Source organism: Triturus cristatus, chromosome 5_2 (genome assembly GCF_964204655.1).
Source record: "Triturus cristatus chromosome 5_2, aTriCri1.1, whole genome shotgun sequence".
In the NCBI taxonomy this organism is placed as follows: domain Eukaryota; kingdom Metazoa; phylum Chordata; class Amphibia; order Caudata; family Salamandridae; genus Triturus; species Triturus cristatus.
In genome coordinates this window covers 1,018,081,104-1,018,101,836 of record NC_140588.1, presented here as the reverse complement: position 1 = coordinate 1,018,101,836, position 20,733 = coordinate 1,018,081,104, and the positions used below count along the sequence as shown (strand labels likewise).

General features: G+C 45.5%; 1 protein-coding gene and 1 long non-coding RNA gene across 3 annotated transcripts in view; one reads left to right on the top strand and one right to left on the bottom strand.

Annotated features, from left to right (window-relative positions):
* The window catches only part of LOC146829600 (uncharacterized), a 104,361-nt gene that overhangs the window by 54,209 nt on the left and 29,419 nt on the right, over nucleotides 1-20,733 (top strand). The gene's annotated exons all lie outside the window — the stretch shown is intronic.
* Nucleotides 1-20,733, bottom strand: part of LOC146829601 (uncharacterized) — a 165,138-nt gene that overhangs the window by 130,031 nt on the left and 14,374 nt on the right. For both annotated transcript variants that reach the window (XM_085608303.1, XM_085608302.1), the window contains exons 2-3: nucleotides 15,040-15,393; nucleotides 5,847-6,134 (exon numbers count right to left, since the gene is read on the bottom strand). In XM_085608303.1, coding sequence (XP_085464429.1) covers nucleotides 5,847-6,134; nucleotides 15,040-15,393 — 642 coding nt within the window. The remainder of the gene's footprint in view (nucleotides 1-5,846; nucleotides 6,135-15,039; nucleotides 15,394-20,733) is intronic.

Below are 20,733 nucleotides of genomic sequence, written 5' to 3'. Positions count from 1 at the left end.
GGAGTGGGGGAGGGAGAAAATGGTTAATTTTAGAAACATTCAATGCAGCTCCAGGACCGGATGTCATTGTTTAATGATATTTCTTAGCCACTTTGATGTAATCTCCATTTGTTTCACTTGTATTCCTAAGGTTTGTTTCGTTTTAAAGAAGGAAATTACATTATTTTATTATCGTGGGATTCAATACTTCTTCCATTTCCTTAGGACTGTACTCTTGTCCCACGTTTAGTTTAAGTTAGAAATTATATAGATCATTGCTATTAGATGTAGGCTTGGAATGGTTATGCAGCAACTTGGACCATTTTATTGGATCTGTGCGCTGTGCCTGTAAAGAAGGAAAAAGTCACACTCTTCATGTTCGAGTATCGCATTTTAGTAAAACCTGTGATTCTTGCTCCATCACTTCATCTTCTTGCACGGTTGCTCCCGTATTGTCACAACAGGTTCTAGATAACTAAAAGCACTTTGATATAACCCAAATATTCCCCCGTTTTCACCACATTCTGAGCTGTTGGTGCTCAACCAATGAGGGACCTTGACCCATACATCTTTTTTCCTTGTGGAAGAACTATGATCCCCACAAATGTTCCTCCTACTGTATTCAAGTACCTAAAAAAAATGTCACAGGGTGTCGGGCTTCAAGGAGCACCATTCTATACTCCAAGATTAAGCGCATATTGCCAGTTGCAAGCAACTTATTTTTGTATAAACATTATTGTTCATAAAAAATAAATAAAAAAATTATTTATTAATCCTCCGTTTGCTCAGGTTCATATCTATATATATATATATATATATATATATATATTCACTGAAAAAACCATATGTTTCACACATGTTATAGTTAGCTGGACATTTCACTTGTACAAAACCATTGAAATTCCCCCGTTATAGTTAGTTCAGCTAAATATAACTTGCGCAACCGCAATCCACTGCTGGTTTTGTACGAGTGAAATGTCCAGCTAATTCCTAACTATAACGTGTGTGAAACCTATGGTTTTTTCAGTGAATTTGCAAGGTTTTTAAAATGCTAATTCCTAACTATAACGTGTGTGAAACCTATGGTTTTTTACGTGAATTTGCACGTTTTTTTAAATGCTAATTTCTAACTATAACGTGTGTGAAACCTATGGTTTTTTTTGTGAATTTGTAAGGTTTTTTAAATGCTAATTTATGTATGTATTATTATATTTTTTATATATTTATTTTACAATAAACTACCTATGTATATAGTTATAGATTGACTGTATCCTGTAATATGGAATGGCTCGTTTAAACTGTTTTTTTTGTTTTTTTAAGGGTTTTTCACCGTGCGCGCACCCCGTGATTTATTGAAAAAAAAAATTTTTTTTCACCCTTCGGGGTCCTTCAGGGACCCCCTGACAAAGGCTAGGGGGTCAGGAACTCTCTACCCTGCCCCCTTTTCACGTTCTCCACCTTTGTTTTTCACTGCCACACACAAAATGGCGTCCGACACTTCCTGATTGTGACCGATTAGAATGTTGACTGACATCTAACCACCAATCAGAATTACGCTCGCGCACGGTGCGCGCATATAGATATTTATGTACTTTTAACTGCAATTTTCTCAGAAACTACCGAACAGATTGACACCATATATGCAAAAGGCACATCCCTGACCTGAGGACTACCTCTTTGCCAAATTTCAAGTAATTCTGTTCAGCCGTTCGGGCTGTACCTTCGACTAAAGGTCCTATGGGAAAATGCATGGGGAAAATGCGTTTTGGGACCCCCCTTTTTTCTCAGCCCCCACTTGACGAATCACCCTGAGACTTTCAGGGTAGGAGCTGAGCGGAGCGCCCCATTAGTTTTGAAAGTTTCGCGAGGATTCGTCAACCGGCGCCAAAGTTATTCAAAATTGAATTTTCAGATTTCCTATGGGAACTCGGCCCTAACTATAACTATCTACTGGCGACCGCCAGTAGATAATATATATATATATATACACTACAAGCAGGACATCTTGGCTGACATCTACATCGGAACCCTGCATCCCGCCCGACCACTTGGTTCAACATTCTCCCCACCCGTCACCTACCTGAAGCAGAGCACTGCATTCTGGATGTTGGAGTTCTCGGCCGCCTTGAGGACTACAAACAGGGGTGTTTCGTTCCAGAGGGCGGTGCCTTTTGGATGACCAATAAAGGCGGCAGGAACATTTATCTGACAATGATGGAAGCCACCTGTAAACTTGGGCGCTGAGGAAGGCAGCATTATGCCGAAATGCATTCGCCATGTGATCTGTGTTTTAATAAACGCTTCCATGACCTTTCCTGCTGGGGTCTCTGCTCTTTCGTTAGGATGAGATTCGTTTGATATATATATATATATATTACCTACTGGCGGTCGCCAGTAGGTAGTTATAGTTAGGACCACGTTTCCATAGGAAATCCGCAACATTCTATTTTGAATAACTTTGGCGCCGGTCGACGAATCCTCGCGACTATTTCAAAATAGGTGGGGCGCTACGCTCCGCTCCTTCCCTGAAAGTCTCGGGGGGATTCGTCAAGCGGGGGCTGAGATAAAAGGGGGGTCCCAAAACGCGTTTTTCCCATGCATTTTTCCATAGGACCTTTAGACACAGCTACAGCCCGAACGGCTGAACAGAATTACTAGAAATTTGGCAGAGAGGTAGTCCTCAGGTCAAGGAAGTGCCTTTTGTAGGTTTGGTGTAAATCTGTTCAGTAGATTCTGAGAAAATAGCCTTTAAATCAATATATATATCTGAGCCAGCTTACGGTGCGCTTACGGTACGCTTACCGTACGCGTACGGTGGCGTGCGCGAGCGCGATTCTGATTGGCTCTTAGATCTTAGTAAACATTCGAATCGGCCGAAACCAGGAAGCGGCGGCCGCCATTTTCTCTCTCGCACTGAGAGTGATGATTAAAATACAAAGACCAAAAACATGTAAAGGGGCTGTTTGGACAGCTCCAAAACACCTAGCCATGTTGAGGGAGTCCCCAAAGATCCCCCAAGGCCAAAAACGGAATTTTTATTTTTTCGCTAATTTCGCCGATTACGCTTACCGTACGCGTACGGTAAAAAAAATAAAAAAAATAAAAATATCCACACTCACCCCACCCCGTGTGCAAATGGTGCCCTAAGGGCACCATTTGTGCATGGCTTATATGCGGTGCGAAAAATTAAAATATTACCTTTCAAAACGAAGTGCATCATATGTCCTCCATGTGAGCACGGTGCGCGAAGCGCATCGTGCGTACATGGCCCATCTAGCGTAACGTGGGCACGCGGTGCGCGTAGCGCACCGCGTGCCCACTGTGCATGCACGGCACTAACTGCGTAAAGTGGGCGCGCGGTGCGCGAAGCGCACCGCGTGCTCACTCTGCGCGCACCGTGCGCGACGCGCACCGTGCGCGCACGGAACGAACTGCGTTAAGTGGGCGCGCACGCCACGAATGGCGTAAAGTAACTTAGCATTTAAAAAACCGTACAAATTCACTGAAAAAACCATAGGTTTCACACACGTTATAGTTAGGAATTAGCATTTAAAAAACCTTGCAAATTCACTGAAAAAACCATAGGTTTCACACATGTTATAGTTAGCGGAAATTTTACTGATAAAAAACCAATGAAATTCCCCCGTTATAGTTAGTGCAGGCAACTATAAATCACGCGACCGCAATCTTCTGCTGATGACATATGTGTCTTTATGAAAAAAAAATATTTGTAATATATGTATAGCTAAAAATGTATGGAAGAAGACATGGGCAAATAAGTGTCTAAATACAGTATTAGCATCAGCAGAGGATTGCGGTCGCGTGAGTTATAGTTGCCTGCACTAACTATAACGGGGGAATTTCATTGGTTTTTTATCAGTAAAATTTCCGCTAACTATAACATGTGTGAAACCTATGGTTTTTTCAGTGAATATATATATATATATATATATATATATATATATATATATATATATATATATATATCTCAACAACTCGCAATAGAAGCTCCCTGGAAGGGAATCACGGGTGCAGACCTATTTGAGTGCCAAACAGTTTATTTATTTATTATCCGCACCGAAGATGTCAGGACGCGTTTCGGCCGTCACAGCGGCCTTGATCACCTGACCACGCATTAGTGCAGGCCCGCTATTTAAAGTGCATGTGCAAATGAATATACAATAGACATAGAAAACATATTTTAACATCAGGAAATGCCATGTACAACCAATGCGTTAAGACGGAAATCCAATTCTTGCAATTCCATACATTATATCACATTGTAACTGACAAATAAAAGCCTAGTTAGTGCAGGCAACTATAACTCGCGTGCCCGCAATGCACTGCTGATGACGTCACATATTACATCACTCATGACATGGTCAGTGACATCACTCATGACATCTCAAATGACATCACTGATGACATCATCCAGTGAATGTGTGTTTTTCTGAAAATTACATATGTTTTATATATGTATATCTCAAGGTCGATGGAAGAATAAATGGGTATATATAAGTGTCTAAATAGATGATTTGTTTTTGAAAAATTGATTGTATAACTGACTGATTAAGTGTATCTTAGTGAATACATGGCTTAGTGAGTAATGTTTAAATTTGTAAATATCTGTATCAGTCTCTCACTTTGTGTATAAGTGGCTGCATGGGTTGGTGAGTAGCTACATGAGTGTCTATATAGGTTATTAGTTGGTTTTTTGAGTATCAGTATGAGTGTCTGAGTGTCTGTAAGGTTCGGTGGGGGTATTACGTAGTGCATAGGTGTATGAATGAGTGACTCACTGTTTGTATGTGTTGAAGACAGCATGTGTGCAGGACTGTATGGGTGGATGAGTGTGTGCATGGGTGTGTTAGTGAGTGATAGACTGTCTCAATAGTGTCTTTATGAGTAACTACATATGTTTTAAACTAGTATATGTGACTATTGGTGTATATAAGTGAGTATATGTGAGAGTGAGAGATTGAAAGAGTTCCTGTATGAATAAGTATGTGTTTCTATAAGTGATTTTTTAAAAGACTAAGTATGTGTAAGTTTCTGTAGAAGTAAGTGTGGTGGTGTGTGTATAACTGTACATGGATGTTTGATTCTTTATTAGCATTAGTGACTATGTGTGTGAGTAACTCTATGGATGAGTGGCGTTGTGTAACAGGATGTATAGGTGTGTGAGTACATATGATGAGTGAGTACATGTATGAGTGACTGTATAGGACTGTTGGTGAATGAGTGTCTGTGTATGTGTATGTGGATCTTACTGAATAGGTTGTTGTAACTGGTATTGGTATGTCCATTGTTTTGAACATTGTAGTTTCTATTTTTGAATGTGTGTATATCAAAGGTTATATTAGGGGAAGAGGAGGTCTGCCACTCTATCACAAGGATGATGTCATCAGTGATGTCATTAGTGATGTCATTTAAGATGTCATCAGTGATGTCATGAGTGATGTCACTGACCATGTCATGAGTGATGTAATATGTGACGTCATCAACAGTGCATTGCGGGCGCGCAAGTTATAGTTAGCTGAACTAACTATAACGGGGGAATTTCAATGGTTTTGTACGAGTGAAAAGTCCAGATAACTATAACGCCCCTGAAACCTATGGTTTTTTCAGTGAATTTCTAAGGTTTTTTAAATGCTAATTCCTAACTATAACTTGCCTGAAACCTATGGTTTTTTCAGTGAATATATATATACATACATACATACACACACACACACACCTGATTGAAACATGGTCTCATTTCTATAGAGAGTCAGCTACGCGGGAACGTATAAACACTTTTGGTATGTAGTTCTATACATTTGAAACAACTTTTCTTGCACATGTACCCCGCGTATTCAATTTCTGACCTGTGATGCTTAGGTGCACTTCTTCACTTTTCTGCCTTGCCATCGCAGGAATCCGGTTCTCCGCTTCACAATAGTAGGTCCCAGAATGAGATGTTTGAAAGTTCTCGATAAGGAGCAAAGCGCCTCCTGACTGAAAGACTCGGTCTCTTCCAGGTGCCTGGTCCTTCTTGTACCATCTATAGGTAATCGGTGGTGAGCCTTCCGCAAGGCACGCGAGGTTCACGGTGGCTCCTTCAGAAACTTCAAGAAAGGATCCTTCCGGCTGGATCAAAGGCTTAGTCACTGCAACTAGAACGCAAAGCACAAAGGAGTTAGAGTAGAAACTAGATTTCATTTTATGGCACATAAGTAGCAGCCTCTGTCCACATTCACCCGCTTCAGATGCTCGGCCACTCAAGCCCTCTCCCATGTGTGCTCCTCCCCTCAACTCCACTCGGTGCTTCTTGGGCTGCATATCCTGTGTGTTGATCTTGGAGTTGGACCTAGCTGCTCAGAAGTGGGAAGCACTGAGCAGGGCTCTGAGGGCAGCATGGCACCGAGGCTATGCTTTGTTCCTGCAGTGCTTAGATAGCTCACTTTGTTTCGGTCTTAAGGGTTGGACTTAACTGGCTGCAGCACATCCCATCACACTTACTCCTCGTTAATGAAAGTGACCAGCTTTGCTACTCTATTTTATCTCAGCCAACGCCTGCTTTTGTGAGCCCGTGAGTCGAACAACCACAACTTCTTCGTGTCTGCAATCAGTCCCAAAACATTTGGCTGAGCGTCTTTGAATATTTTATGGATGTGACAAAACTTAAGGTAACAACTTTTATGATTGCTTTGATTCAGCAACTAAAATCCCATGTAATGTGCCATTCATGGTTACCGTCACTACCTCTACCCTTAGGCACCTCCATGTATAATTAGAGGACTTGTGGGTGCAATGGGCAGGTAGATATGTTCTCTTAGAGGATGGGAGGCAGTGTCAGGTCATTTCCTGTGAAGCAATCCCTGTCACATGTATGTGCAAGCATCATTTGCAAGGGAATTACTGTATGCCAGCATGGGTGTGCTTGTAGAGGAGAAACTGTTCCATAAAACGACCCTTTAATCCTCCAGCAGGGCACTGGAGCGGTGTTTATGAAGCTGCAAATGTTTCCACTCAGTTATCGATTTACCACGCTTGCCTTCATTTATTTCACCGTCTGTTGCTTAATTAGCATATTTCAACCAAAAACATTATGTGTTTCAAGCCAGGTGTCACTCAATGGCAGATATTTTGCAATAGTTAACATGTCACTCTTCGGAAGTGGATTGCAGTATTCGGATGTAAAACTAGTATTAATGAGACGCTTTTGCCCAGACAGTCTTAATGTCCCCTGCAGGTGGACCTGGGAAAGGAACCCAGCAAATGAACCCTTCCGTTTAAAAATGTTATTCAGAGACTGGGTGACTGAGGATTCTTCGTGTTATGACAATGTTTGGTTGCTTCTTCACACAGATCCATGCTATACCAGCACTGCTTAATTTGTGAGAAAAAAAAGGTAAGTTCTGGGGCCCTTCTCCGGGGGCCACTGCATCTTTCACCACTCATTGCCCCGGTCAGCGTTGCCAGTCCCAGTACTAATACAACTGCCAATCATCGCGCTGTTTCAAGTGTGACACTTCAGACTTCCGCAGGCCTCCCTAAGCCGGAAGAATGGCCTGGGCGTAAGGCATTATTATTTTGCATTACATTTTGAATTATGAAACACTGTGCTCATCTCATCCTAAAATTAGACAGACAGTGCCACCTTTTGGTGAACTGTCAAAAGTGCCGGTGCTGAGCACTGGCAAACTCAGGCCTAAATTAAGCACTGTATACCAGAGAAACTGTTCTCTGCAGTGGTTTTCGAAAGGGCCTGACTACGAGTTGAGGCGCTATGTATCACCCCTCAAAGAACGATACAACGGGGTACGTTATTTATCTCTGCTACAAATAACTCTTATGAATTTATGGGAAATAGCATGGAGATTTTGGTGTTTAAGTACCACAATCTGCACAACACGGTAAACACCATACGATTCCCTCATTACATTTCGGCAGGTTTGAGCTGCCAAAGTTTAACTAATGTTGGGTTATTTAGCGCATCTGAGAAATAACGGATGTCTTAAATGAAAATTGTAATTCGGTCCCTGCGTAAACAGGGGTTTGCGCACAGGACGGAAATAACCGCCCAACTTGTAATCACGCCATCAGAGCATGGAAAAACCCCAAGCGTGTTACTTCTCTTTTTACAGATGCAGTGTTTCGAGCCTTTCGGTGCCTCCAGGCGAGCCACTTACATTATTGATGTGTAATGTTCAATACTGCTCTGTGGGGCCTTCCCAAATAAAATTGGATTCAAATGGCAGGATTGTGGATACACAGTAAACCCAAAACTGAGCACCAGCTGCAAATCCTAACGGGACACACATCATTTCAGCGACACAACTTTCATTACAACCCTCACATGTAGGCTCGTTTTCCTCAGCACTCATCAAAAGAACTTGTGCACACGTCTTGAAATTTGAAGGCATGGTGTGAATAAACTAGTCTTTCTAAAAAGCAAAACCATTATTTTTTGGGAGAATTAATTTTCTTTCTTAAGAAGCCGTAGAATTCTATACAGTGTTTGTGTATCCTTTGATATTAATGTATGTTAAATGACTAAATAGCAAAATATAATAAAAGAATGTGCAGCATAATTTGGCGTTTCTTGCGGCATAATTTAGTTAATCCTCTTGCATAGTTTGGTCCTCACCACCACACCAGTCCTGGCCCATGAACTTTATAGTTTCACCACTCTTTTCAGGCTACCGTAGGAAGACAAGCATCCATTTGGCCAGGGTACCACCTGGAGAGTCTCCTGGCACATAAAACGCCCTTCGACCTTCAATTTCACGCACACCTTCACACTATCACACACATACATGGGCGTCCGCAGAAATTTTTCCAGGGGGGGGCGAACCTGGCAAATGAAGGGGCGTGGCTAATGTTAATGGGGGCGGGGCTAAAATGGCAGACAATCCGGATCGGGTAATGTTCAGGCCAACCTGAGAAAAACAAGCATTGGCATAGCCAATAGGTCTCGCCTTTGGGACCTTATGACTGACTCACTGACTGAAGAACTTATATAGCGCACTTCTGCCAAGGCGTCTTGGCGCTGGGTAAGTATGATGCCGGCAGTATAAGTATTTAGTTCTGCAGCAGGTCCCAAAGGCGAGACCAATTGGCTATGCCAATGCTTGTTGTTATATCTGGGCATGTTGAGAGGCTAGGGGACTGGGTCTCGATGTCAGGTTGGGAGCACAGCAATGACCTACTCAATTTGAATGCGTAGATAATACAACCGGAGGGGTGAAATGAAAGGTTCACTACCAGGAATAACAGGAAAGTAGAAAGTTAGGCTGGTTGGAAAGGTAAGGAGGGGTAGAGGCAGGCATGGTGGTGAGGGGAGAAACAGATGCATGCTAGGAGAGCGCTGTGAGGGAGTGAGGCGAAATGGGAAGAGGCACTGAAGGTGGGTCGGGTAAAGACCGTAGTGAGGCAAACAGAAGGGTAGCGAGGGGTGAAGGGTAGACAAAGAAGTGAGGTGTAGAAGTAAAAGATTCAGGAGCAGAGACAGGTAAATCAAAGCTGGAGAGGGGAGAATAACGCAGTCGTAGAACCAGAGAGGGCCAGGTAGAGAGAGGGAGAGGTGTGTCAGAGACAGGTAGAGACAGCTGAGGAAGAGGGAATAATAACGACTGAGGTACACAGGCGAGGTAGAGGGGTGCGTTGATATAAAGGAAGTGCAGAGATGTGTCACAGATGTTACTGAAGAGGAAAAGAAGTAGAGCTATTGAGAAAGAAGTAAGGCACAAAAAGAAGTAAGGGGTGAACAGAGGTAGAACAAGTGGAAGGGGAGAGAACACGTAGAAGATGAATGGCAGGGTAAAATGAGCGATCAGGCAGTGAGTGTGAGGAGTGGGATACAGAGGCATATGTGGCAGTGAGCGCGAAGTGCGGGGTACAGAGGGATATGTTGTGGCAGTTAGCGCAAGGTGTGGGGTACAGAGGGATATGTCGTGGCAGTTAGCGCGAGGTGTGGGGTACAGAGGGATATAAGGCAGTGAGCGTTGGCAGGGCCGACTTTAGCGCTCGTGGGGCCCAGTGCGATAATGCTTTTTGGCACCCCCAATGACCACCTCCACTACAGGTTCTTCATAACCATCCTTTCACAGTGCCCCTCAAGCCTCCGTAACCATTCAGTCTCAGGTGCATTTAATTCATTTTATAGCGCCGCTCCTATCAGTGTAAGGTGTCACAACACTTTACATCACACAGATTACATAGAGACAATCAATCATAGGTGTGTAAATCAGTGCATAGGAAATGTTACATAAGAGAGAGGACAAGAAGGTGTAGGAGTCACATGTCATCCATACAGGTAGGCAGGATAGTTTAAGAGTGCTTGGTCAGGAGAATCAGAAACCTAGAATTTAAAACCTAGCACCATGAATTGGGGGGTTCTCTTTATTAATAAGAATTGATTTCTACCCAAATTAACCCATTTTGCCACATTAGGATAATGAAAAACTGGGGGGAAATCATAACGCTCTAGCCCAGTTTGCATGCATCTTTGCTAACAGTTACTTGCTCACTGTTCCACATTAGGATTTTAACTCATAAAGAGTTATCAACAATATGGTCTCTCTGACAAAAGTGTGACCCACTGACCTATTTACATTACATTATACGCACTTTGTGAGCTGCACGTTCTTTGCAGCAAGCATAGTAACCCTCTGCGCTACCTTAGGATGAGTAGAAACTTCCACTACACAAAACTTTGATCTCTCCCTCTCTCTAAGGAAGTGCATTAATCACTGCAGTCATTTAGACATTTTTATTGGTGGCTGAAAGTTTCTAGGAGTCCAGGAAAGAAGCAGGTGCTTTTAAAATCATCATATTAGGGCCCCCTACACGAAGTCAGCAGCCGGTGCGGTGGCACCGGTCGCACCGCCCTAGAGCCGGCCCTGAGCACGGGGAGTGGGATACAGGGGGATATGAGGCAGTGAGCGTGGGGAGTGGGGTGCAGGGGGATATGAGGTAGTGAAACACAGGGTCGGGACGTCCTGCCAGACATGATAGGGTGCATACTGGCAGATAGATATGTTATTGACACAAGTCTGTGTACGTTTTAGTGGGATCTGAAATCCAGTCTATGCTGCAACCTCGGTTTTTGACTTGGGAGAATAATGCATCGACCCCCACAACCCCCCCCCCCCCCCCCCCCCCCGAACTTCATTCAGAAGACCCCTTGCTCTCAGGCTACAGAGTGTTCAGGGTTTAGCGCTGGTGGCGCCCTGTGCGACAAAGTTTGTTGGCGCCCCCCATGGGCGCTCCCCACAGACTCCCACACTACTACCCTTTAACAGTACAGTACCCCCTCAAGTCTCCATAACCACTCTCTCTCAGATGTATTTAATAGTGCCACCTGTACCAGTTTAGGGTGTCAGAGCACTTTACATCGCAAACACTACTCAGATGCAATCAATCATAGGTGTGTAAATCAGTGTATAGGAAATGTTACATAATACAGAGGACTACAAGGTGTAAGAGTTGCATGTCATCCATACTGGTAGGCAATATAGTTTAAGAGTGCTTGGTCTGGAGAAGCACAGACTCAGAAAGTAAATCAGAACCCGATGGTTGGAGGTTACATTTCATAATGATGATTTTTTTTTACCGAAAGGATCTCTCTGACAAAAGCACTGACCTATTTAAACTATATGCATTTTGTGATCTGCATGGTACACATTCTTTGCAGCACACACATTAACCCTCTGTGATACATAAAATGAGTTAAAAATACCACTTGACAAAACGCCTTTTCTCTCCAGGAAGAACATTAATCACCAAGTTATCTTGACATTTTTATTTTTGTATGACAATTTCGGAGGCCGGCAATGCAGCAGGTGCTTTTAAAACCATAAAATACTTCCAAATAGGCGCCCCCTCGAAGAGTCAGCACCCAGTGCGGTGGCACCGGTTGCACCGCCCTAAAGTCGGCCCTGAGAGTGTTAAAAGGAGGTCTTTATGTCCAGACCTAACCACTCGTGCTTGTGGCGCGCAGCTCAAACCTGCCATTGTCATTCTGTTTGTGGCAATCAGCCGCAGACAGAATGACAATGGGCGGGAGGGGCAGCGAGGAGGAGTGCGAGGCGCCCTGTCAGGGAGTTGAGGCCTCTGGCAGGGAACACCTCTGCTCCCTGCAGGGCCCGTAATCCCGGACAAAAGGCGTCCGTAAAAGCATAAGTGGCCACAGGGGGGGCAAGGAGGAGTGTCCAGGGGGGGGCAAGCGCCCCTTCTTGCCCCCCCCTGCGGACGCCCATGCACACATACACTCCCTCGCTCACATAAACACACACTCACCCACTAGCACGCACACAACATACTTTTAAAAACATTTTTTTACTTAACTCAGTTGCCAGGGAAGGCCACGCTCCAGCTAATCGCACTCTATTTTTTATTACACTAATAGTGAATAATGAGGTCTCGGGACGGCTTTGGAAGTGGACTCCTGTGGTAGATTGGTACTTGAAGGACAAAGTCAAACGGTGAAGACTTTGATCAGGACACATCTGGTCAGTGTATCCGACCCGTGCACGATCGCGGTCAGCCTCAAACTGTACCTAGGTCCCGGTCTACCCCGACCATTGAAGGTCAATGACACTTTGTGCTTCTTGGCGCTATTCATACTTAGAAATCTAAAAATTCCTATCTCCAGTTCATCTTATTGGATTTGTCATTTTGGGGGTCATTTTGTTTATTACATTTTACTCTGGTTTTGATTTTATTGGTTATGCATTTTGACTTTATTACTGTTTTGGTACGGCTTACATACTTTACGAATTGTGTGTAAGTTAAGCCTGTCTGCTCAGGTTAATTCAGTGGCTTTGAGGGTACACCTGACAAAGTTTGTAATTATTTCTTGAGGTGGGTAATACATACCCCGAATAATCCAAATTCTTACACTCCTGCTTTTACTCTCCAAGACCATCCCCATTGGATATGCACGAAACCAGAAGTACCTGCGTACTGCTTGCCACATTTGATGAAGTTTCGTCAAACAGTACAAAAGTTACACGCACTTCAAAAAGGTTATTTTCCACCTTCGCCTTAATAGGTTGGCACAAATTTCAACATGTTAATTGCAAGCGAATCCTGCCAAGTATTTGTCAAATGTATAGATTTGTCATAACAGGGCCAATTTTATTAGCAAAGGAATTATTTAACCACCCCCATTGATGGATCAGGCTCAGCTTTAACACTCCAAGTGCAGCCTAAACAGGCCAAGTCCCTGCCAAACATTGTGCATATCCATCACACAGGGCCAAAGTAAACAGCACATCAAAAAATATGTTTGTGCCCCCTTTAACTTTGGCCTCCCTATTGGATCTTCTCGAAACCTGAAATACCTGCTCTGGGTGTAACTTACTAACAACCTGCCACATTTGACGCAGATTCATCAAAGATCACTCAAGTTATAGGAACATTTAAATTTCATTGGACCACCCCTTATAAGTCTGCCCCCCTTAAAATGAATTAGAACACAATGTGGTGTACTAATAGAAAAAATAATCCTTAAAAGATCCTACTCAATTTTGTGTAGATTTACACAGCACCGACCTATTAGCAAATGGGCACTTCTCACCCACTTTTTAGCTGACCCCTGCATGACCCCTGCATGAATTTAAAAATACCCACAATAATGTCAACATACTAAGGCCCTTATTACAATTTGAGGGCTAAACTCCAAATCCTGTGCAAATAAAAGTTTGCACAGGGATCAGAATTACAAGTTGTTTCCAGAGGTCAATCCTACCAGATATTTATTGGGGGCTAGGACTGACAAAAGGCAAAGCATTAGGAATGAAATACAGATGGGGCATGTTAGGATTCATTTTAAAGGTGAAAACTGAGAATAGGAGTTATTTACCACACACGCTACATACCTCATCCCAGTCTAATGACATTTACCACATGTATTAAATACGCCAACGCACTCCGCCCAAATTTTATTGATGGTATCTGACAAATGTAACCATTTTAAGGACACCCGGCATCTTTTTTCAAACACTGGTAACGCAAAATACTTCAGAACGGATTTACATCGAACCAACTAAAAGCATACTTTTTGGGAAAAGTTCTAAATTCGTACTTAGTTTGGTGCAAATCTTTAAAGTTTCTTTTTTGTCGTAGCTGCAATCAAAATTTCCTATGGGTGCTAAAATGTGAAAACAATTCTGACACCTCTCAATTCTTTTCTCCTACCCGGAATTGCATGAAATTTGGAAGGCCGGAGTTTAGTTGGCAACGCTAAGCGAATATCAAATGTGATACAGATAGTAATTAGTGCCAAAGGTATAGGTAAATCAAAAAATGCCTTTTAAATTGGAAGTGTGGCTGAGCCATATCCACAGTGTAGACTGCCACTGAGTAATAAATATTAGGATGTCAGTAGATCACCTCCCTTCAGAGTATAGCCAATATATACAAATGATGATAGTTAAGATATTAGATGCGATAAAAAAAAAACCCACAACAAAAATGACGAGGATGATAAATATCCATAAGCCACAGGCCCGACTAGATTTGATAGGTGTTTTAATGAATTGTTTTGTATCATCCAAGAGATCCTGGTAGAAGACCTGTGTGCTGGTGTCTAGAAGCCTGTGTCTCATGGTACCACTGAAGTCAAGATTAACCCAGGGCCATGTGCTTTCCGACAATGCTGCCTGCAATAGTGCTTACACTATGAGATCAGCAGGGTCAGACTGAGACAGAAAATAGGCCTGGGTACCAAAATGAAAGTGACGCCCATTAGCAAACTTGAAGCTATCCTGCTTCCTGTTCCAGCAGAAGCCAGGAAGAGGACAGAAGAGAGGCAGCAGCTGGCTTGCCAACAGGTAAGTGATTTCTTTATTTTATTTTCTCCCCCTTTCACCCCTTTTCCCCCTCCGCTCCCCACTACTGATTCGCGGGAGTAGCCACAACTGAGAACAGGCCCATAGGTAAGCAAAAAAAACCAAAAAAACACAATGACCTGCAAGACCAGCCCCTCTGGCACAGCCCGATAGGCCAGTCCGACCATGGAGACCAGTTTGAGGACACCCAGAATAGATGGGCACATTGTTACTTTCTTACCTTTTCTTACATCCAGGTTAATGAATGCCTCTTTTTTCAGCAAGTCACTGGTTCCATTCAACATCATGGACACCTCACAGGAGTACTGTCCCCCGTCGTCCATCTGGAGGTTTAGGATAGTGAGAGAGACATCGCCCCCTTGACGCTCCCGCGGGAGGCTGAGCCGGCCTCTGTCCTTAGTCAGAAATGTGTGGTCTCCGGTGTCATCTCTTAGTAAAATCATCTGCCCATGCATTCGCCAGGTGACGCTATGCGGTGTATAATGTCCGGGTGAGTAGGAGCACGGAAGAACGACTGAACTTCTCCAGGTCCCATGAACGTCTTGCTGGACAGTCACAGACAGGTTAAATTCAGCTGTAATTTAACGTAAATTGTAGATTAATTAGCCAGCCCTAGGAATCATCTGTGACTGTGATAAGACGAGCAAAAAATCTAAAATCAATACATTTCTAGGTTCTGGGGTCAAACAATTTTAGGACCTGAGATGATAGCTATCTACACATCTAGAACCTTCAAGAAAACGTGAGCCTTTTTAAAGTTTATGGACTCCGCTATATTGGCACAGGGTGAGACCCCCATCTCCTGTTAGGGCGGGGGCTGCAATATCGTGGTCAAAATATTAACCTACAAAACATTAACTCCAGTCCATCAACTACCTCCATATCAGCACAGTAAGTAGATGTGGAGCTAAGAACTGTCAATCTAGACTTCCCTATAGTTGCCTACCTTATCATTATAATGATCGTGGATAGTGAAATCAATATTGTTATTGGTCGATATTAAGACATAGATAATCAGCACAACACCTAGCATGTGTGACAGAATAAAAGAAGACACATGCTACTAAACTGTAAAGCCTGTATGGAAGCAAGCCCCTTACCCAAGAAGGTTTGCCCCATGCGTATCTATCCGTTTGGAACCTTCATTGAAATCTGGATATGGAAAGGCTCCAATTGGAATTGCAATGTGGCAGCTACGACTTCATAATAGCTCAATTGTTTTTCTAGCCCTCATCAGAAATGAGCAAGCAAGCTTCGTTAGCGCTCACATCAGCAGAATTTTTGTGTGGTTTGGAGAAATTCTTGATCAACTGGATCTTGGAGTCCCCTTCAATAATCCAACCATCACAACATTGCGCTTTGGTAAAGTCTGTGGGATATTCAACCAAGCCAATATCTCCACTTTAACACACAATTATGGGGTTAAACTAAAGGGAAGCACAGCCTTATATTGAAGGCCAACTGATACCCATGCATAGGCATCATTTAATAAGGGCTGTGGAAAGTTTGGATATACCTACCCCTAGTGAAGCAATTCAGGAAACCAACGGTGCCAACGCAAAGTTTAGCTTCTCCAGAAGGTCCAGATTTCGGTCCCAGTAAGGGCGGGCATCAGGTTAAAGGGTTCTGAGCTTTACCTTAACCATGAGTGGCGGAAGGGAGGCGATATAGAACACCAGCCTAACATCCACTTCACTTCCGGCCAGAAGTCCTACCTCTAAAGACGTTTGTAAGAAAGGTGGGAATGTTTCCGATCCCCCATCCATTCCATCAGAAGGTATATATTGCTTTCAGTGTAGGCCTTTTTGAGCATTTGTAAGCTAGATAAAAAAACAAAAACAAAAAAAAAAAACACACACCTCAAACATGATCTAGCCCTTGGTGTTTCAACAAGGACTTCCTGTTTTGAAGCTGAGATGGTATTATTAAACTGAGAATAATCCGGCAATTTTCTCTTCAATGTCCTTTAGAGTCTTCCCACCCCTCCCCGTGGTCGCTTGCCACGAATTTTAAGAATCCCACTGGCCACTCTGCTCTCGGGTCTGAAATATGTAAACCGGGATTTCATTGGCTGAACAACAAGCAGGACTCCTTTTTAGGTCGAGCCTAGAACAGCCCATGAGCTGTGCTCTGGCTAGACTTTTAGTAAGAGCTTCAGAAAATGCTACCACTGTGGTCTAGAGCTTGCGTGCATGTGCAGGGGCACACGCTTAAGAGCCGAGGCACCATATGGCTTTCCTCTCTCGTCATGGGTCACAGGCCCTGGCTGTTATCTCCGCCCTCCGCATTCCGCAGACCTTCTCCAGCCTGCTCTTTCCCCTCTCGACCCCTCCCTTTGGACAGGGAGGAGGGAAACTTCTCCTGTTTGCAAGCCTCACCACTATTCCTGTCATGGAAGTTTGTCAATAGGGCATGAACAGGGCATTTCATTTCTTGAAAACAAGTGTCCCTGTCTCCCTTTCTACTCTGGGCTGCTCGCTCCTCTGGCCCCCACTTCTAGGCTTCAAGGTCAGAGTCTGCCAGCAGCTTCACTCTGCAGCTCTTCTCTCCTCCTTCTCCCCCCCCCCCTTTTTCAGAGGGTAGGGGAAGGGAGACTGGGTCCATTGCAAGCTTCTCAACCAGCAGCTTTAGGTATGTCGGCCACTTTACCCTTATTACGTAGTGCTTACCCCCCTGCCCACCGCTCTGTCCTAACACTGATCATCAGGTTCAAAGCTCGCCTTGCTTACCCCCTCTGCCCCCCGCTCTGTCCTCACACTTATCATCAGGTTCAAAGCTCGCCGTGCTTACACCCCTGCCCCCCCGCTCTGCCCTAACACTTTTCATCAGGTTCAAACCTTGCCATGCTTACCCCCCTGCCCCCTGCTCTGTCCTAACACATTTCATCAGGTTCAAACCTCGCCGTGCTTACTCCTCTACACCCTGCTCTGTCCGAACACTGATCATCAGGTTCAAAGCTCGCCGTGCTTACCCCCCTGCCCGCCGCTCTGTTCTAACACAGATCATCAGGTTCAAAGCTCGCCGTGCTTACCCCCCTGCCCGCCGCTCTGTTCTAACACAGATCATCAGGTTCAAAGCTCGCCGTGCTTACCCCATTGCCCCCCGCTCTGTCCTAAAACAGACCATCCGGTTCAAAGCTCGCCGTCCTTAACCCCCTGCCCCCGCTCTGTCCTAACACTGATCATCAGGTTCAAAGCTCGCCGTGCTTACCCCCCTGCCCGCCGCTCTGTTCTAACACAGATCATCAGGTTCAAAGCTCGCAGTGCTTACCCCATTGCCCCCCGCTCTGTCCTAAAACTGATCATACGGTTCAAAGCTCGCTGTGCTTACCCCCCTGCCCCCGTTCTGTCCTAAAACAGATCATCCGGTTCAAAGCTCGCCGTCCTTAACCCCCTGCCCCCGCTCTGTCCTAACACTTATCATCAGGTTCAAAGCTCGCCGTGCTTACTCCCCTGCCCCCGCTCTGTCCTAGCACTTATCAGGTTCAAAGCTCGCCGTGATTACCCCGCTGCCCCCGGCTCTGTCCTAACACTTATCATCAGGTTCAAAGCTCGCTGTGCTTACCCCCCTGCCCCCCGCTCTGTCCTAAAACTGATCATACAGTTCAAAGCTTGCCGTGCTTACCCCCCTGCCCCCCGCTCTGTCCTAAAACAGATCATCCGGTTCAAAGCTCGCCGTGCTTACCCCCCCTGCCCCCGCTCTGTCCTAACACTTATCATCAGGTTCAAAGCTCGCCGTGCTTACCCCCTCTGCCCCTGCTCTGTCCTAACACTTATCATCAGGTTCAAAGCTCGCCGTGCTTACCCCCCTGCCCCCCGCTGTGTCCTAACACTTATCATCAGGTTCAAAGCTCGCTGTGCTTACCCCCCTGCCCCCCACTCTGTCCTAACACTGATCATCAGGTTCAAAGCTCGCCGTGCTTACCCCCTGCCCCCCGCTCTGTCCTAACACTGATCATCAGGTTCAAAGCTCGCAGTGCTTACCCCCCTGCCCCCGCTCTGTCCTAAAACAGATCATCCGGTTCAAAGCTCGCCGTCCTTAACCCCCTGCCCCCGCTCTGTCCTAACACTTATCATCAGGTTCAAAGCTCGCCGTGCTTACTCCCCTGCCCCCCGCTCTGTCCTAGCACTTATCAGGTTCAAAGCTCGCCGTGATTACCCCGCTGCCCCCAGCTCTGTCCTAACACTTATCATCAGGTTCAAAGCTCGCTGTGCTTACCCCCCTGCCCCCCGCTCTGTCCTAAAACTGATCATACAGTTCAAAGCTTGCCGTGCTTACCCCCTGCCCCCCGCTCTGTCCTAAAACAGATCATCCGGTTCAAAGCTCGCCGTGCTTACCCCCCCTGCCCCCGCTCTGTCCTAACACTTATCATCAGGTTCAAAGCTCGCTGTGCTTACCCCCTCTGCCCCCCGCTCTGTCCTAACACTTATCATCAGGTTCAAAGCTCGCTGTGCTTACCCCCTCTGCCCCCCGCTCTGTCCTAACACTTATCATCAGGTTCAAAGCTCGCTGTGCTTACCCCCCTGCCCCCCACTCTGTCCTAAAACTGATCATATGGTTCAAAGATTGCCGTGCTTACCCCCCTGCCCCCCGCTCTATCCTAAAACAGATCATCCGGTTCAAAGCTCGCCTAGCTTACCCCTCTGCCCCCCGCTCTGTCCTAAAATTGATCATCCGGTTCAAAGCTCGCCGGGCTTACCCCCCTGCCCCCCGCTCTGTCCTAAAACAGATCATCCGGTTCAAAGCTCGCCGTGCTTATCCCCCTGCCCCCGCACTGATCATCAGGTTCAAAGCTCACCGTGCTTACCCCCTCTGCCCCCGCTCTGTCATAACACTTATCCTCCGGTTCAAAGCTCGCCGCGCTTACCCCCTCTGCCTTCCCTCTCTCCCAACACTTATCAAGCTCACCGTGCTTATCCCCCTGCCTCCCGCACTGTCCTAACACTTATCATCAGGTTCAAAGCTTGCTGTGATTATCCCCTGCCCCCCGCTCTGTCCTAACACTTATCAGGTTCAAAGCTCGCTGTGCTTATCCCCCTGCCCCCGCACTGTCCTAACACTTATCATCAGGTTCAAAGCTCGCTGTGCTTATCCCCCTGCCCCCGCACTGTCCTAACACTTATCATCAGGTTCAAAGCACGCCGTGCTTGCCCCCGCTCTGTCCTAACACTTATCATCAGGTTCAAAGCTCGCTGTGCTTACCCCCTCTGCCCCCGCTCTGTCCTAACACTTATCATCAGGTTCAAAGCTCACCGTGTTTTCCCCCCCTGCCAACCGCTCTGTCCTAACACTTATCATCCGGTTCAAAGCTCGTCGTGCTTACCCTCCTGCCCCCAGCTCTGTCCTAACACTTATCAACAGGTTCAAAGCTCGCCGTGCTTACCCCCTCTGCCCCCGCTCTGTCCTGACACTTATCATCAGGTTCAAAGCTCGCCGTGCTTACCCCCTTTGCCAACCGCTCTGTCCTAACACTTATCATCAGATTCAAAGCTCGCCGTGCTTACCCCCTCTGCCCCCGCTCTGTCCTAACACTGATCATCAGGTTCAAAGCTTGCCGTGCTTATCCCCTTGCCCCCCGCGCTGTCCTAACACTTATAATCAGGTTCAAAGCACGCTGTGATTATCTCCCTGCCCCCGCTCTGTCCTAACACTTTTCATCAGGTTCAAAGCTCGCTGTACTTATCCCCCTGCCCCCCGCACTGTCCTAACACTTATCATCAGGCTCAAAGCTCGCTGTGATTATCCCCCTGCCCCCGCTCTGTCCTAACACTAATCATCAGGTTCAAAGCTCGCCGTGCTTACCCCCTGCCCCCGCTCTGTCCTAACACTTATTATCAGGTTCAAAGCTCGATGTGTTTACCCCTGCCCCCCGCTCTGTCCTAACACTTATCACCAGGTTTAAAGGTCGCCGTGC